The sequence below is a fragment of the Anomalospiza imberbis genome, chromosome 1 (genome assembly GCF_031753505.1).
Source record: "Anomalospiza imberbis isolate Cuckoo-Finch-1a 21T00152 chromosome 1, ASM3175350v1, whole genome shotgun sequence".
NCBI lineage: Eukaryota > Metazoa > Chordata > Aves > Passeriformes > Viduidae > Anomalospiza > Anomalospiza imberbis.
The window spans coordinates 137283764-137302251 of record NC_089681.1 but is presented as its reverse complement, the minus strand read 5'-3'; the positions used below and the strand labels follow the sequence as shown (position 1 = coordinate 137302251).

At 37.3% G+C, this 18488-nt stretch overlaps 1 protein-coding gene across 19 annotated transcripts in view; it reads right to left on the bottom strand.

The window, feature by feature from the left end:
• Positions 1-18488, bottom strand: part of SVIL (supervillin) — a 133708-nt gene that overhangs the window by 9334 nt on the left and 105886 nt on the right. For 13 of the 19 annotated variants that reach the window (XM_068172657.1, XM_068172673.1, XM_068172613.1 and 10 more), the window contains 14 exons: positions 16509-16586; positions 15824-15892; positions 10078-10228; positions 7324-7407; positions 7155-7241; positions 5917-6094; positions 5523-5695; positions 4112-4267; positions 3213-3349; positions 2548-2695; positions 2274-2419; positions 1285-1460; positions 1040-1184; positions 279-555 (listed from right to left, as the gene is read on the bottom strand). In XM_068172657.1, coding sequence (XP_068028758.1) covers positions 279-555; positions 1040-1184; positions 1285-1460; positions 2274-2419; positions 2548-2695; positions 3213-3349; positions 4112-4267; positions 5523-5695; positions 5917-6094; positions 7155-7241; positions 7324-7407; positions 10078-10228; positions 15824-15892; positions 16509-16586 — 2005 coding nt within the window. The remainder of the gene's footprint in view (positions 1-278; positions 556-1039; positions 1185-1284; positions 1461-2273; positions 2420-2547; positions 2696-3212; positions 3350-4111; positions 4268-5522; positions 5696-5916; positions 6095-7154; positions 7242-7323; positions 7408-10077; positions 10229-15823; positions 15893-16508; positions 16587-18488) is intronic. The other 6 variants (XM_068172649.1, XM_068172723.1, XM_068172730.1 and 3 more) reach the window with 2 other exon arrangements.

Below are 18488 nucleotides of genomic sequence, written 5' to 3'. Positions count from 1 at the left end.
GAACATGAACTCCACCAGTGGTGGGTAAAAGCAGAGATGGACAGCATTACATCTGGTGTATAAAAAATAACTACAACTTCTTTATTTTCTACTGCTTTCTTTTAAACAAAATATGAAAATTTACATTTTAATGACCTAGAAAGGCTAAATTAGCATTCCTAACCTTTCAAACTGTCTCATATCCATGGAAATCTAGGTCTGGATCTCACCACTCACAGCGGGAGTTTTAGCTGCACTCCTGCATGTTTCAGCAGGATAAAATGGAATTGTTCACTAACCTGTAGTGCTCACCATGTACTTCCACTTCACCACATATGTGTCTCCCTCATGGAACTGTCCTATGCTTTGCTTAGGCAGTCTACTATAATCAAATTCCAGAATGTGCCAGACATCCACAGAGGCAGTGATAATTTCAAACTGCCTCCCATCTTCTCCTTCTACCAGTCCATAACCCCGGCCAATATTCATTCCATCCAAGACCGTGCCCACAGTTGTTTGAGGCACAGCTACCATTCGCATGACATCATATGGTTTAGAGTCAGATCTGGATTCTTCCTGTCAGAAAACACAGAGATGAGATTTCTTTGAGCACAGCATTTTTTTCTCCTTGCCCCACAGTTCCAGTCAAACATTTTGACTCCTGCAAATTTCAGTACTTTAGTATCTTTTCATCGTTTGAAGCCCTGTCAAAACCACCTCAGCAGTATTCATTGAGCTGCCTGGATAATTTGTTATATTACTACTACTACTACTACTACTATTATTATTATTATTATTATTATTATTATTATTATCATTATTATTATTATTACTACTACTACTACTATTATAAGGCATAAGATATCATCATATTATAATCTGTGAATAATAATAATATAAAACAACTCTGTGGGTTCACTGTAGGAGGTGATGTTCTGACCCCTAGGTCAAAGCCCACAAGATAAAAAACGGGCTCTTGATCCTTGAGCACAAGCTTCCCTGGCTGCCATCCCAACTAAGTCATCTAGTTTGAAATACCTAGCATGCTTATTATATGCACCTTCTGGTGAAGGGATTCACTAGAATTCTTCTCATTGAGTTTCTTCAGTTCTGTCCAGTCAAGAAATTTTTCTTTGAACAGTATCGTCTCATTATGTTCTGTGAGTCTGCCAAATACAGCCCAGTCTGGCCGTCCTTGTCCCTTTCTGTGCAAGGGAACAAAAGATATAGAATCAAATTAAACACTGTGAAAAGAGGGCAAGAAAACGATGTATCTGCAATGAGAGTAAATGTGAGTTACAATACCTGGGTATGAGGGGATTGCATTCTCCGGGGTCCAGAGGATTTATATCACAATTGGAGTAGTCAAAGGTGCCATTCCACAAGTGTTTTGCCAGCTGGAATGCCACTTTTCTTTGTGCTAAAGTAACTTCTTTTCCATGCCATACATATACTTCACTGCCAAAATCAAACACCAGCACCTACAATCAAAACCAAACAACAAAATAATTAATCTACCATGAGGTTAGGTGATACCCTGATCCTCCAGTTTCCTTGAGCTGAACAGAAACTACTCCAAATATGAGTTTCTTCAGTGACACTAACAAGTAGCACTGCAATGCAAGTAAGGACAGGCCAGTGGTCTGCATTGTGATGTCCAGTTTTTGAGGATGACTGGAAGCAAGTAGGGGGAAGCTGTGAGGTGTATCATTAGGTAGCTGAAGTCACTAGCAGATTAGAGAGCTCTTACTGCTAAAAACCTGGTTCTTTTGCATGACTGATAGCTATCGACTTTCAGCAGCTTTCTCTGACATTTAGATCCTATGCCTTGTCCTACAGCCACGGAAGGCTGACAGAACACACAATATAGGCAAAAAGGCAGTTACTTCAATACTTTCAAGCAAATGCATCATGTCCTTATTTTAGAAACCTGCTCTCATTCTGACTTAGATGGGTGAAATGGTTGTTGGAAGAGGAAAAGTCAGCTAGGGATAGAAGTAATAGCAGGTTTTATTTTGTTTTGTTTTTTGTTTTGCACTTCATGACTCTGGGGTAAGCCACTGTTGACAAAAAAGATTTACACTTCCTAAAATGGTATTTTACTTTGAAGATAATGTGAACTAATTTCTTGAGACCTTGCAGCACACTCTAGACAGCAAAGTGTGCAGAAGCCTTTCAGAAACAGAGAGGACCCAGCTTTCAGTGATCCTTTCCACAAGCATTCGCAGTTACTGCAAGTCATTAGCAGTTGCATGTTCCTGCACTTACCACAGGAGCAGTAAGTGGCACAATACCTCTTTTGGTTGTAGCAGGGTACATTTTGGCACCTTTCCCCAGTAGTCATCCTCAGGAATGAGTTTATCCTCTACGAGACGGTAAATGCAGTTTGTTTCTATTATTGCGGCTTCATACATTTCATCTTCTTCAGGACTTCCAGCAGCTTAAGGGAAAGATTGTCAAAAATAACAAAAAAAAAATTAACCTCCAACTACCTTTTTAGTAAAGAGAACCAACTCTACTATTTTATTGTGGTAGAGCATCAGATACTGTAACTATAACAATGCTTACACTGGTAATTTGTCTGTCCACCAAGGAGTTTCCAGAAGTCTTTGGCTGCGTGGGTATGGGTATTTATTCCTTCTTCTATAGTCTGTATATAAGAAGCTCTACAGCCAAGTTCCCTCTTTGTCTGAATTAAAGTTGCAAGTTCTGAAGCCTAAGAGATTAACAGTTATCTGAACAGGATTGCTTAAGTCTTTGGAATACTTGTGCAATATTCTTGCTCAGTGAGAAGGCAAATGAGATATAATACAGCAAATAGCAGAAGAAATGGTTATTATTTATTGCAATAAATAAATAGACATTAAAAGAAATGTTACAGAAATGCATTCATTCTTTCATTTGCCTTAAAGCAAGACTGATCTCAGTGGACATGGGAATGAAAAGGACATCCTGCAATTCAGAATATTTTTTTTTTAGTTCAGTCTGTATCCTGAGGATATCCTTTTTTCTCTTGCAGCTTCACAAACTACACACTCCTTCACAAATGTCAGCTTTCATTCAGTGCATGACCTAAAACATATTTTCAGGAATCCTGCATATCTCCCTGTAATGGACTATCAGTTACATGCCACTTTTTGAGAGAGTTGGTACTAAGGCTCAATTTTATCAGAAACATATATTGCAAAGGTTCTAAAAATAAATAATAAATAAAACCTCACAACAGTACTGACCTTCGCTTTTTCTATGACATTTGCAAACTCTCCTACCCACAAGAAACATAAATGTGGAGTTAACAACAGGAAACAGTCTCCGCTGTTCAGTGATGAGGCTCTTGGTTCAACTAATCTTGTTTGAACATGTCTTCTTCCTAAAGAGAAAACAAAGCTAATTATATTCCTTCAACTACTACTATCAAATGCCACAATCTAATTTGTTTTGAATGAAACACAAACAATCCCAGCACATGTAGCAAAATATGTGGAAACAGACTGTTTAAGAATAATTAAAAGACTACTACTGTGGAAAAAGAGTTCACTCACAGAAAACAAAATACATGTTGTCTCCTATCAACTAATATTTCTATTATTTCCTGTCTTGCTTTAACAACTCTGTGTCCTTCTGGAAAGAAATGAATTAAGTAAATGGCAGACCGCAGCAAAATTCCAGAACCTTTTACATCTGCTTAAGTGAAGTCATAGCACAGTTTCTGTAGGCAGTAAAAAGTTTTAAGAATTTAAGAATTTTAAGAATTTTGCTTTCCAAAGCCTAGCTATTTGCAGAATCAGATATGTTACTATGCACTGTAAGGGAAAGTAGAGCAAGAACACTGTCACGTAATTTCCAAATTATACTGAGCACTGGAAGAATGGGACAGTTAAAAAATGTCCACAGGGAATTTTCCAGAATTTGGGAAATATTCTATTTTCTCTTTGGGAAACAAACACCAGTGGACCAATGCAAACCTATTTGTAAGGTTTAACTTTTTTTTACACAATTACCACTTATTTTTTCAGGTTTTGGACATAAATCCTGAAGATTTAGAAAAAGCTAAGCATCTAAATGTGGTACCAACTCCCACATGTTACATTCAGCCTATTATTTATGGAAAGTAAAAGCAGTTCCAGCATACCTTTAATTTGCAGGAGCATTAGCTTCTTGTATGGCACAGCACTGTTGTTAGAGTTTTGCTCTGTTAGATTAACACTCCGCAGGCTAATGTTGCTGAAGTTCTCTTTGCTTGCCAGGCCAGCAAGTGCTACTTCTGAGAAATTTGAATTCGTAGACACTTGTACATGAAAAGAAATTGGAGGAAAAGACAGACAGACATAAAAATAACAAAATTATAATAAAAATTTGATTTTTGCATTAAGAAAATAGTTTCTGCCCATTATTTCTAGTTTCTCTTCTTGTCCATAGCAACAGTAAAGGCAGGTTGAACTCAGACTAACCACTACCCCAAAAAATTTGTGGCTTTAGGATTACCTAAGTTTCTAGCTATCCAAGAGTACACAGTCAATGTCAGAATCATGCTATTTGGCAGGAATACCAACTTTGCTAGGAACCATCCTACCCAATGTTTTGTGAAGTACTGTGTAGATCTTCAATGCCTTATAAGTAATTAACAATAAAAGACAGCACAGAGACAAGGCTAATTAACCATAATTCCCTTAAAAATTGGCTGAGACAGTGTGATGCAACATCCATTTACATTTCAAAGTCTTACTCATGTTTTACTGTAAAATTACAGCCCAGATTCTTGGCTACTTGTGTTTATTGCTCAACTAAAGACAAGACATGACACTTTATGGATTTATAACTCAGGGAAATTCTTCTAATGAGATGGCAACTAAGTATTACATATATAGTTAACTTTTCATCAATACAATTAATAGTTAAAGATGATCCTTCTTTACTCAAGTGTAGTAAGTAAAACGTACCCCAAAATGTAAGAGTGGCTGGACAAATCTTTGAATAAATTTTACATTGATGTCTTTGCTGTCCATCTTGTTGTCAGGAGAAAGCAACTTCACAAGTAAAACACCATGTAACCCCTGCCACAAAGCACTGATCCTTTATGGAAATTAATCATAAGAAGTCAAGAAGGCTAATTCCACTTTCTGAGAGAAAGTAAGGACCCAAAATTGAGGCCATTGTATCTGAACAAAAATTCATCTACACTTGCCAGCTCTCACCCCAGCATGACGAAATTGGATCTGCTTTCCTTGATCTCCTGTCCTCACCCTGCACACCCTGCAGGCATCATGGCTCTCGCTCTCTCTGCACAAGGTCACTGTGCTAAAAATAAATAATTAAATCTATGTACAGGAGGTGGCTATAGGTAGCTTTCCCTGAGGAAATCACACATGCCCTTCTCTCCAGGCCTCCTAGACAGTCTACATTTCACCTTATACCTCAATCAATTTATTGCCACTCAGAGAATACATTCCATTCCTTCAGTTCTGTTTTCTGCGTTGGGATATATTTTTTTTTTAATTAAAAAGGCAAGATGGTGTCTTGTACAAATCATCCTGCTAGCTTACTTTTTTCTACTTTCATTCGCTTTGACTCCATGAAGGCAACATTCAGTCTTTGCTCAGTGTATTCATGAAGAATATCTTGTCTTGCTGCAAGCATTTTCAGGGGGTTTCTTGAGGACTGGACCCTGCGCGTGGGCCTAACGGCACGTTTGTGCTCTGCTACAGAAGATGTCAACCTGAAAAACAAGTACTGCTTATAATCATCAGGTAATTTTTCTGGACAGAATCATCTAATGACAAGAAACCAGGATCAGTTCCTCAATTCAGGCAGGAGCATGATTTCAGAAGAAATGGACGTGCCCAGTACTAAGATACCTAAAAGATGATTTAGAGCTGAACATTTTGAACACTGCCCTTGCGTCTGCATTCAAAATGAAGGGGAAAAAGTAATTCTTACTTTGGTGCATAAGGATCAAAGATGGCATCAAAGTCCTCATCAAGGTCCAAAGGCACTGAGGAGGAAGGGAAATCCACATGGCGATAGAATTTGGAAAATGTTTCATCATCATCCAGCTTCATCACCTCTTTCACAGATCTTCCTGTAACTGTCAGCACTGTCTCTTGCATCCCAGAAACTGCAGGAAAAAACACCTCACCCAGTAAATAACCACACTACATTTTCTAACTCTAGAAAAGGTAAACATGGCTTGTTTGAGTAATTTTTTTTTCAGTGTGGTGGCAGTATTTTGGTTTTTGTTGGGGTTTTTTTGTGTTAGCTTTTTTAAATTGATGGTAGAAAAGTGTGTTGATAAAGAATATTAAAACAGTGTAACTGCTACTCATATGCAATAATCATACAAAATGGTAGGGAAATAAGGCTAAATGAAAACTTGGACACTATAAATGAGTTGCTATAGTATGATGATGTAAGTATTTTAGGGTTTTGTATACTCTATCTTGCCTCCAACTGTGTAATTCCTGCCTTTGAAAAGATCTAGAATCTTTTCCCTTCTTTCACAAGGGGAAAAGTCACTACTTCAGACTAGTGAGTGTGGCACAGTCATTATCCTATGCTAGTGCCTCCTGTACTGAAATGTGAATACATTTGTTTATGGTATCCATTACACTACAAATTACATAAAGATGTAATAAAGATTTTTGTCTTACAAATGGAGGAGAGACATATGAGATGGAAACACCAGACAACTCTAGAGAGTTTCATAAATAGCCAACAGGCTGTACAGGGAAGCTGATGAGCTGCTACAGAGAGTCAATTTTCAAAAAAGCAGGAAAGGGAAAGAATTGTGCTTGGGAGCAGCTTAGTATCCTATCTTGATTTTAATAGGACTCAACTACATTTAAAGATGTTTCACTGTATATGGCAATATGGTTCAGACTGGCTCTGTGTCTTAAAAAATTCTGCCCTACAGAAGGATGTGTACATTGTTTCTAGAGAATTAAAGAAGTTATTTAGGCATCTGTGATTTATTCTACTGTATACTTATAATACAATTGTGAAAGTTTTTTCTTAAAATTTAGCAAAGACTGAATCACAAAAATAAAATTATCAGTAACTGCAGTCTGAGCAAAGAAATATTCAGTTTCTGCTACCAGATATTTTAAATAAGGGGCACTTTAATCAAGTTACTGAAGTCAGAGAGTGGATACACTGCCACCCTTCATAACTCTACCAACCTTTGTTATTCAGCCTTCCCAGGAATGACTCCAACTTGTCAAGCTTCATATCTGATTCCAACTGCATATCAGGCCTGGCTTCAATTTCTAAGCAAACCAGAAAGTAAAACCTGTTAATTGACAGGAAGTAAATAAGCCTGAACACATTTCAGCCATTTTTATTCCTTACCTTCCAAGGGCTTTGTAACTGGAGTGGTAGACTTCTGCCGGAAAGGGGATGCTACTGGTGTTAGTGCACTTGGAGAAGCCAGGCCTGCACAGGGACACAGAACATAGGAAATGCAGCCACGAGTCAGCCTGTGTTTCCAATAGTGATGACAGAGAAGCTATATGGGGAAAGCAGATGAGCCTGGCTACTTCCTACAGGCCAGCACACTTCCCCAGCCTCCCCAGCCATTGTATTAGAGACGGCAGAGGGCCCTGCCTGCTCCTTTAATCAAATGGGTGGGTTTGCCTCAGAAACCCACCCATTTACAAGAACAAAGCTTCATTTCCAAGTGTCTCTTAGCCAGCTGACACAAAATATAGGCTTTCTCTGGAATACAGTAATTTTGCTCCTTTTCAAGGTAGCAGCAGTTCATTCGGTCTACATTTTAAGTTCCAGTGGTACCACAAGCTACATTTTAAAAATTTAAAAACATGGAAGTGTTCTGAACAAAAAGAAAAGTTTAGCAGGGAAGTCACCATGATCTTGCTAGGCACCTTCACCTCTACCACCCTCTTACCCCCTTTTTTAAATTTAAGCACATCTCTATTAATAGACGTAACAGGATGCATCTGACTTGTGAATGCTGTCCCTGGATTTCCCAGTAATTCTTGGGCCCTGTTGGGTTTTTAAGAACACATGGAAATTGAAGTAGAAATTGAAGTTAGACTCTCCACAGTATCAAGCTCTACCCTCTCCTTTTGTTATGCTCTCCTCCGTCCTTTTCAGTAACTATCATAAAGCAATTAATTCTGGACTCAGTGGATAAAATAAGGATGGAGTTTTAGTTTTTCAAGTGAATCTACACTTCTCTAGTAAGAGAACTGCACTCTATTGGAGTCATAGGTTTTATTAGGTAAAAAAGCATACGAGGCAAACAATTGCACCTATTATCTTTTGCTGCCTAGACTTTCAGTAAATGGGGAAACAGACATTTACACATTTCTCTATTATCTATTTTCCACTTAGACATAGCTCACTAATTACTGAGCCATGTAAGTTTAAGCCTTTAGTTATTTTGATCAGATTAAACCAATATTGTGCTGGGAGAACAGACACTAAACAGGTTTCCACTATCTTTACTGCAAGTCGTAGCAACATAATTGTCATAATCATTAAACTCCAAGTTAAATTTGGAATATAACTAGGTAGCTTTTCCACAAGCAATTTTTTTTCCCTTGTTACTTAAGAGACTCAAAATTCCAGCAGGTTTTAAGTCAATGGGTAAAGCCTTCCTCAAGACACACTCAAGAGGACACAGTCTTAAGCAGCTCTACCAGCACATAATCCACAAGACCACACTGAGAACTGCTTAGGAAAGGATCACCTTCCAATTACGACTGAATACTTTTCAGCCGTAAGAAGCAATTAAAATACAGCATCTGTGCATATGCATATAACAAAGATGTTATTTTGCATTGCTTTCTCATATCTCTTAAATTAAAAACTCATAGTGATAATTTATTCTTTCAGGATATAAACCGGTAGGCATGTAACTAAAATCCCAATTTGGCTACTTTTATTGATTTCACTGTCATTGCATCACCTTGCTTCTTCAAAAGAATCATCACAGCACCTAAAGAGATCCTTTCAAGATTATTTTTTTTTTCTTATTAAGAAGAGCAAATGCTACCACCTTCTTTTCCTTTCCAAAGACCAATCTATTTGCCAAAAAAAAAAAAAAGTTAAAGAGCAGGTCTGTGGACAGCTAAACAGTTTTCCTTGGTGACCCTCCAAGAAGGGTTACTCTTTAAATAGTGACCAACTGTCATTTCTAGCAGCAAAAATGTGTAAAATGTAAGCAGCAGCTAAAATATGTTACTAACAGAGCTAATTCCCAATACCATTTCTCTGGTTTTCTGCCAACAGATTGTGGCTTGGATTGCAAGCAGTTACTCCTGTTGCAGTATAGTCCTTGCCCTACAATGATTTTTTTTTAATTCAAGGTTCATTGTTGTTGTGTTTAATAATCAAGTCCTTGTAACAACCTAAAACCTAGTACTCATAAGCACAAAAGATCAGTGTAGGTGCCTTCCTCCCAAAGCTATCATCTTCCCAGGCATGCTGTGTGAACAGCTGCATTCCTACCATGTACAGCCTTCAGAGACTCCTGTCCACTTTAGAAGAATTATTAGATCTGGAAACAGTGACTGAATTCAAGAGATCCCACAAAAGTCAACATTGCTCCCTTGTCATTTCTACTCTGTGGTTTTATGCAGAACCAGGGAATCTTCAGCCAAACATAACACTTCAAGCTGTTGTCCAAGACAGCATCCATAAAAACAATACTTGTTTGCTAAATATTCCCAATGATCCTAGGAGTGGGGGAAATGCCAGCAACAGAAACAACTCGATTTCACAACTATTCTCTAGACAGTGCAGCTGGGTTTTCAAAGGAAGAATAAGTAAGAAAGAATAATCCAACTATGCCCTGTGGGTTGCATTAGAAGGAAAACCAAAACATATATCCCTGTTCAAGTAATAGATTTCCACCAGCCAGACACAGCCCAGTGATAAGCAGTGCAACAGTGCAGAATAAAATGGATCAATACCACACCCACAAGAAACTGAAGCCTCATGACACAATATTCAGTTGAAGATAAACAGTCTTCCTCTTGCTAAATACAGATGCTGTTTCTGCATAGCTTTAGTTTGACTTTATTTTGACTAGACAGATAAGAGGTGTCTTATTTATATTGGGATAATTTCATCACTGACCTTTTTTTACCATTCGGCCAGCCACAGTGAACTGTGTGGAGTCATTGGCTGCTCCTTTACCCTTGGACTTCCAGGCTTCTTCTCGAGCTGTAATCAGGTGTTTCCTCTCCTCAATGGTCATTTGACTCTCCTGGTTATCTGCCATTCTTTGCTTTTTGGGGGAAAGAAAGAAATAAAGAAAGAGATGTTTAAAAAACCTGCTAGAGACATAGCTAAAGACTGGCTGAACATTTCAGCTGCCAGATGCAGAGGGAAGGGAGTGGGGAACAAGCTACTGAAGTGAAGTCACACACAGCTTAGTGTCCCTGCAGTGCTTCGTTGTCTTGCTGCCCCATTACACTGTGAGCACAAGGTTTTGGTCTGTACAAGGTCTGTGCTCTTTGACCTTTTCTTGAGACTACCAGCCAGGGCAGATGCCACTCCTCTACACAAAGCAAACTATACACTCTGTGTATGAAATAATTTTCTAGGCCTTGTTCTTTTGAACCATGACTTGCTACAAAAGTGAGATCACTGACTATGAGCAGATGTTTCCAAGTGTGCAGAACTGCAGGTGGCACAGGGAGAAACTGAGAAGTGGTGTAACTTCAGTGGATGATTCCTAATCAGTCTCTTACAGTACTCAGTTCTCCAGGCAGGATTAGCAGCCTCTCCAGAGGCTGCTTGTTTTAGTTCTTAAGTCAGATTGCTCTACTAAATATTTTTCCAAGGACTGATCATCTCTACCACTCCTTCTTTTTTTTTTTTTTTTTTTTCCTCTAGGTCACCCTTAGCTTTCCTTTCTTGCTTTAGAGGTTGGCAGCCAACAGCTGGAGTGATTAGAAGCAGAAGGTGCACTATCTCAGTGCCCTTCTCACACAGATGGATTGATGATGGTACTTTAAGTAGGAAAGAAACTGAATTGACATACTCTGCTGCAGCTAGGTCAGGCCAAAGGACTGTTACTTTAATATACTTATCTTTAAAAACTATCAACATTTCAGGGATTACACTGCATAGAAGTCAAACATAGAAGTATTTTTAGTGCACGGGACTGGCAACTCTAGAATTACTTCAAAGTTGATGCTATTCATCATTTTTCTTCACAACCTAGCTGCTAGAATTGAAAAAAACAAATTAAAATCTCAAGCTTTAATACGACTCTAGGTCAGAGAACCACAGAAGGAAAATGCAAAAGTATGCACCAGCTTGTGAACATAAACATTCTTCTCCTCTCAAGATACAAAGAAGATATTGTTATTTTTTATTTTCTTAAGAATTAATCAGACTAAATAAATAAGTCATTTTATATAAAAACAATTGTGACTGCAGAGATTTAATACAGAGACTTTGTAGCTTTCAGCATTTACCAGGATCAGTAGACATCAGCCGGAAGGATGAAGACAAGCCAAGAAAAGGTTTGTACAAGGACTAGGTCCATGACAGCCCTCTACTACTTCCCTCTAGTTCCCTATATTTCTGCAGCCTTCTGCAGTAACACATCCTCTCCATTTATCAGGAAAGAGAGCTGGACAGCCAGACAACAGAACTGCAAGCCGTGATAATCAAGATTAAATACTCTGATTTTTCCCTAGAACTCTGAAACATTCAATAGAAATAACAACATACAAGTCTATTCAGTATCATTTCCTCATCTGTCAAAGCCTCTGAATACTTTAAAGAAAAACACTGAAGAAGTCTCTTTCATTTCTTCCAGTCTCTACCCAGAGTCAGCACAGCTACCTCTAGGAGGAAAGTTGGTAGAAAATACTGCAACAACATATTAAAGGAGACCTGGGCAGAAAATTAATAAATACCTAATGAAGCTACAAGTAAAATTTAATGCACAAAACAAATATTTTTAACTTAGTAAGGATGCTGACTTCCATTACAGTATGAGGGAAGTGAGGGAGAGGCAGAAAGAAGTAAAATAATACGGATTTGAGTTTGGGTTTTTAACCTTACAGAAGTCTTAATTTTGGATTTTGTCTCCAGCAAATACCTGGAGCTTCAGAGTCTATACAGCTACTGAAAATTCTAAAGATGCAGATCTAGAAAGTATGTGTGTTAATCACTACACACATGAATTGCCAGAAAGATTGTCAGTAATTCTGGAGCTGTGTCAAAAGATAAAAGAAAACAGCTGTCAGACAGGAGGAGAAACACGTTTTTGGGTTTTTTTGGTTTTTTTTTTTTTTTTTTTTTTTTTTAATGGTGGAAGATTTCAAGCTGTTCCATTGGGCAAAGCATCTTTGGAGTTTTGGAGTTCCTAACCAAAAAAAAAAAAAAAAAGATCAGACTGGGTACATATGTTATACAATTTGGATAAATTCCATACTAGATCTCCTCCTAATGCATGAAGACTCCTACCTTAATCTATTAATGAACAAATTAACTAAAAAATTATAAACTAAATAGACACGAAGCAATTCCCAATCAACTTAATTTCCCTTAACAGTGCTGCTGAAAACCAGAAACACATGCCATGATTAAATAAATAATATTTTTCTATAGCTAGAAAGCTAATATAAGCCAATGCAACTGTCAAAAGAAATTTCAGAAAAAATCCACCTGCTAGTTGGGAACAGAAAGCTTCAGAAATTGCCACATGAAGCATTTGTGGGGAAATTAACTGGTCAAAGCACATTCTAGTTGGGAGAAAATCTGTTAAGAAAGCTAAAAGTCAAGAAGCTTCTAAGTCCAAATTTCATTTCTAAGTTAAAAAACCCAAATTATGATATGAAAGAAGAACCTCAAATTTGTAACTGTAAAAAAGTCAACCCAAAAATTAGTATATCAAGAACAAATAAAAATAACATATAAAAAATTAGGGATAAATCATGTCCAATGTAATTTTTTTCATTAAAAGAGTGGTTACTTTCAACGAAATATTCTAATTTATTGTGTAAAATAGATGGATGTGTTCATTGATACCTTAGACAAAATAGCTGGAAAATGAGATGCCCCAAAATCAAAGAACAAATTTTTTTTAAAAAGCCTTTGAAAATGGGAAAACAAATAGGATAAAAGCTCAGATGTGGACAATATTTAGAAGTAAAATTAAAGCATGTAGGACCGGGTCACACAAGCTGTGGGTTGTTCCAGACACCTATGGAAAGGCTGCTGCAAAGACAATCAGTGAAGAATCAAATAACCTGCTTGTAATTAATACCATTCCACATGGCATTATGGAAAACAGGTTTAATCAAAATGGTAAGTTTGATGAGCTCAAGTATGACTAAATATATTAGCACTGTTACCTCTGATTTCTTTAATATATTTGAGTTAATCACAGATGACATTCTGGGGCAGGTTTTTTTGAGCAATATAAAAATATCAGAGCAGCTTACAGGCTGCAAACTCATTAACTGACCAAACAGGAAAGAGCCAAGCAGTGATCTGATTTATCCCAAATTTGAACAAAATGTTTTCACAAACATGGAAAACGAAGGATACAGTCTTATCCCCTGAGAAGACCCTCATGATGATACCAACATAGAGAAGAATGATGAAGATACAGATGGTTGAAAAAAACAAAAGAGGATATCAGAAAAGTCTGGTAAACCAGGCTTTTAAGAGAAATGTTATTTGAAAAGGGGAAAAAAACCAACCCAGCCAATTAGGAAGAGAGAAAAAGAGGAGAGACAAAAACTCCCACGGAAAGTTGTTCAGAACAGATAATCTGTACTGGAATAACTCATCCATTTCCAGACTCCATGCTTCTACCCAGGATGCTGACAATTTTGAAAGGTTTCAGGAAAGGGCTGAATATTTAAAAAAAAAATCAACCTCAGATTATATCAGATAAGTACGTATTTTCACTGAAGAAAGGGTTAAGAGTTACATTTAACACAGCAAGAATAACAACATATGAAAAATTACTTAATATTGCCAAGAATTTTCTGTAGGCTGACAGTTTAGAATTAAGACTGCATGTTTTTCTAAAATATCCTGTTTTTAGTCGGGGAAGGATTTATAGACTCAATGCAAGAACAGTTAGAAACAGGGATTACTTTCTCACACAGCTTGGCTAGGTTGGATGATGATATTGGTCTTTTCTAGCACTGTAACATATTTCTTGAGGGTATGGCAGGCACTCCTGTTTATGCTAAGGAAGGGGCCACATCTAGGCAATGCTCCTACAGTTTTGCAGTCCAAGCAGCGTCCCCTTTAGGTCACAAGAACTGAGAAAGAGTTGTCTGTTAGCATGCTGGTGTGCTGTTTGGTTTTGTTGTTTTTGTTGGTTTTTTTTAAATACAAGAAAAAAAGATAATTCATGATTTTCTATGTAGAAGATCAAGACTGCCCCTACCTGGGGGAGTCTGAACCAAGAATGAACACACAAAAAAATCTGTTTTTCAAAAGAGAGTTCTATTTAAAATGAATGCTGTAAATTATATAAAAGAAGGATTCAAAAAGTATCTATTTGTTTATTAATAAAAATAACTTCTCTAGTTTAAACTCCTAAGACAAAAAAGCATAAGGAGAATCCAACAGTTGTTCAAGTATGTTAAAATGTCTCTGTGTTGTTTTGTTCTGCAACTTTATATGGGCCTCCATATAAGAGAACATGGAGGGAAAACTCCATGCAAACATATGCCTTTCTATTCAGAACTGCTTTGAGGAAAACAGAACACGCTCGACTCCTGTTTGGTGCAAATAACAAAGTGATCAACTGTGCCAGAAAGAAAAACCTAAACAAGTCTGCATGTACCCTGACACTGCTAGAAGGAAGCAGCTTGCTAAGAGAGAAGGACGTAGCTCACCAGAGTCAATGGAAAAATGAACACTATTTTTGCTGTTTTCCTTTTAAGAGAGATGGAATGAATAGCTCATTAAAGGGCCTCCTGTCATTACTGGAGGGTTCTTATTAAGTTAGACTATACTGTTATCTTCTAGATACATAAAGCTGGTGAACTCTGTCACAATCAGATTAATAGGTGATCCGAAGTAAATAAGCTATAATAAATCCACAGTTTATAGGAAAGAGGTAGCACTAACAAATTTCAAAATAGTCCAAAATTTAATGCTTAATTAAAAAAAAACTCATAGTAAAAGATCATATTCAGAAACAGCTATGAAAGTGCATGTGGAAATGGTAAATATCAGTTGCCTAAATGTCTGTAATACATCCAGTAGCCTCCCCTGTATTCATCATCCCAACCCAGCAGTATCTGCTCCTTGAATTCACTGCCATTACCCATGCTGGTCAGAAAGCTCCCTGCATGCAGCATAGACTGTGGGAAGGAAGAACCCAATGGATTCCTTGTAGCACAGGAACCACAAGTGTGAGCTAGGAGGCAAGGGACAAGGAAGTGTAACATAGCAGAATTTGATTCACATAGACCTATTGAGACCTTCCAATGAGCTCTCCTTGTTTTCTTGTGGTTTTCTGCAGCTTGTTTCTTTGTCCACTTCTGCCTTTGCATTTTTTACCTCTGATCATGTGAACCAGGTACAGTTTGCTCAGGTCAAGGTCTAGTACTCTACTGCTCAAAGAGAACTTTGTTATGTTGGTCTGGCTGTAAAAAGTTTGTATTTCTCATTATCTATTAATTCTTCAAATTATCTGTGATGGAATTGCAGAGGTACAGACATGATGTTGAAGAACAGTTCATATGAAGCTTCTCTAACATTTACTGGAGCAGCAGCAGAACTCTGTTCCCAAGCAAACACAAATTAGGAATGTGCCTCCTCAATCTGAGTATAATTTTCTGTCTCACTCCTCCCTCCAAAAATTAAATAGAAATTTTACATAGCATTTCACCTTCCATCTCCAAGGATGACGGTCGTCAGAAATCAGAGAGCTTGATTCTTTCAAACTAGTACTACAGACCTTAAAGGAAGAAAGAGAGATAAGCAGGAAGATGGGATAGTCAGAGAATAGAAGTAGGATGTGCCAAGGCAAAAATCCTTTACACGGGTACTAGGGAAAAGCACTATGGGAAAGTCATCTCTCAACAGAAGCAGTCTTTTTACAGTCAGAAAGTTAGATGATGAAATCAGTTAGATGATGAAGTCAGTAAGTTAGAAGATGAAATATGTCTTACATTGTACATGCACATTACTTACAGGGAGGTCAGGGTACACAGCATTTTATTCTAAAGTAAATGCTGTGTAATTCCATACTACTCCTTTTATACACCCTTTTTAACAACTTACAAGTTTTCAGTATTATAATGAATGCAATAATGTTTCCTTCCTTACTTTCTCACCTATACAGTCTAAAACAGTTACAGAACTTTTAGAAAAGCGACTGTAAGAAAAAGAGTAGCACAATGTATATTGAAGAAGAGTACACAGGATAGTGGCATAACATTATGTTTCTTTAAAGCTACATTTACTGAACCGGTTAATCAGTTAAGAGGATTATTAATTTCACACGTTAAAAAACACTGTTAAAATGTCCGTACTTGAAACTGTTGAGCATTTAAAAGCAGACTTTTGCTCACCTGATTAATAGGTAGAAAAGGATGAAATTTATGGAGAGCAGGTATAACAGGAGAATAAGTAGAAGCATATACAGGTTCCTATTACAAGGACAGAAGCAGAGCAAAGGAATTAGAAAAGAACTGGACTACCAGAAATGGAAATGGGGGAGAAATAACTCCTCTTTCCCTTATTTTTTACTAAGTCTTTTCATCTTCTAGAAATGTTTTCCCTGTTGGAAAGCAGAGATCAAAAATGCTGTCATAATACAACAGCATGTTTACCAAAGCCATTCCATGCAGGAATTATCCAAGTTAGTAACAATATCACTACAACCCAACACAGAACAAAACAGCACAGCTGGAAGATACACTTTTCGTATGCTGATAATTTTTACATGTCTCTGTTTTCATGCACCATTAAATTGATGAACCATGTCAACCACAATGTGAATATTTCTGCTGCAAGTTTAATCAGACCCTGCTAAACAGCAAATCATTTATTTTCTGGATGAAAGGAAAGAATGCTTGCTGAAACTGGGAGACTCAAAAGCCATCTGGAAGGATTTGCTAAGCCCAGAGTAGTCAGTGAAGGTGAGTTCATCATTCTAAACACAGCCTACAAATAAACCCTGCCCCAGAGCTGGGCTTACCCAAAGCTGATTAGATATGGCTTTGTCAGCTTTAATTCTTCTCCCTTTCTGTAGGTTAAAGCAAATGGGGAACATGGCACAGTGGATGGATAAATGCAGCTTATTAGAGTGGCTCAAAATGAAGCCTAATAATTAGTTTCAGCTTTGATGAGAATGTGATACAAGCACTTGGTGGATGCCATATATGAAATGGATAAAACCATTACCACAGCAAAAGACTAATATTTTATTGCCTAAAAGTCACTTTTCAAGGGCTTACCCTCTCTAAGACTTTTACACACTTCATCTCTGAGTAATTCTGAAATGACTGTTCAGCCCTAGCCTTTAGCACCAGTGCTGAGCTGCAATTTAAACATAATGTAAGAATGAAGTGTTTCAAATGTCAGTCACTGCTTTAATGCAACTGCAATGCAGCTGGTAATAACATTAATCAGGGACTCCAATAGAAATGGTTCACTATAAAACAAATTTTTATTCCAGTAAATCTTCTTATTTTGATATTATGGAAAGATTTTGAAGTTAATTAATTTTTCTACTCATGAAGAAATCCAACAAACTGCAAGTGTTCCATCCAGCCTAAGATGATGAAAACAAAGATACTAAATCAAAAATATTTTTCCCAAATAAAAGAGATTTTTTCCAGTAAGACATTCATCCAGTAAGACAGTTGTTCCCCTGATGTTAGAGCTATTCTTTGAATCGTCCAAATATGTTTTACCATATATATAAATAATTTAAGAAGTCTTACAGCTTCCAAAAAACTCTCCACCAGTGTGCAGCAATCATCAAAACAGATGTTGGACCTCCAAGTAAATCTCAGCTTCCCCCCTCATCTGTATCGGCTTGTGTTAATTCCTTAGTCTCTTTTTTTTCCTGATGAGGTTGCTCTGTCAGCTTTTCCATGAATTTTATGGTGTTTTTCTACAGTTTAGTCTACACACAAATGACTGTAACACATTTGGATAAATATTTCACCATGTAGACACCAAGCAGAAGCATTTTGACTAGAAGTGATCAAACAGCACTATTTAATGTAGCTATTTTGTTAAGAGTATGAATCTTTCCACTTTTGTTGTTTATATGAAATCTAAATGTACTCTAATAACTTCTAATTTCTGCAGCTATGCTTCAATAATCAAATCTCCAGAACAATTTAGGTAACCTTTTAAGAAAGAGACACACACACACAAAAAGCCCTAAAAAGGTGTCTGACTAATTAATAGGAGCACCATACTGCAGCTAAAAACATCAGGCATTGTTTTGAGCCAGCAGGGCTTGACAGAAGTTTACACACCCTTGTTGTTGATGCCATGATGTTCATGACTGCCATGTGTGGAAATTGTCTAACTAG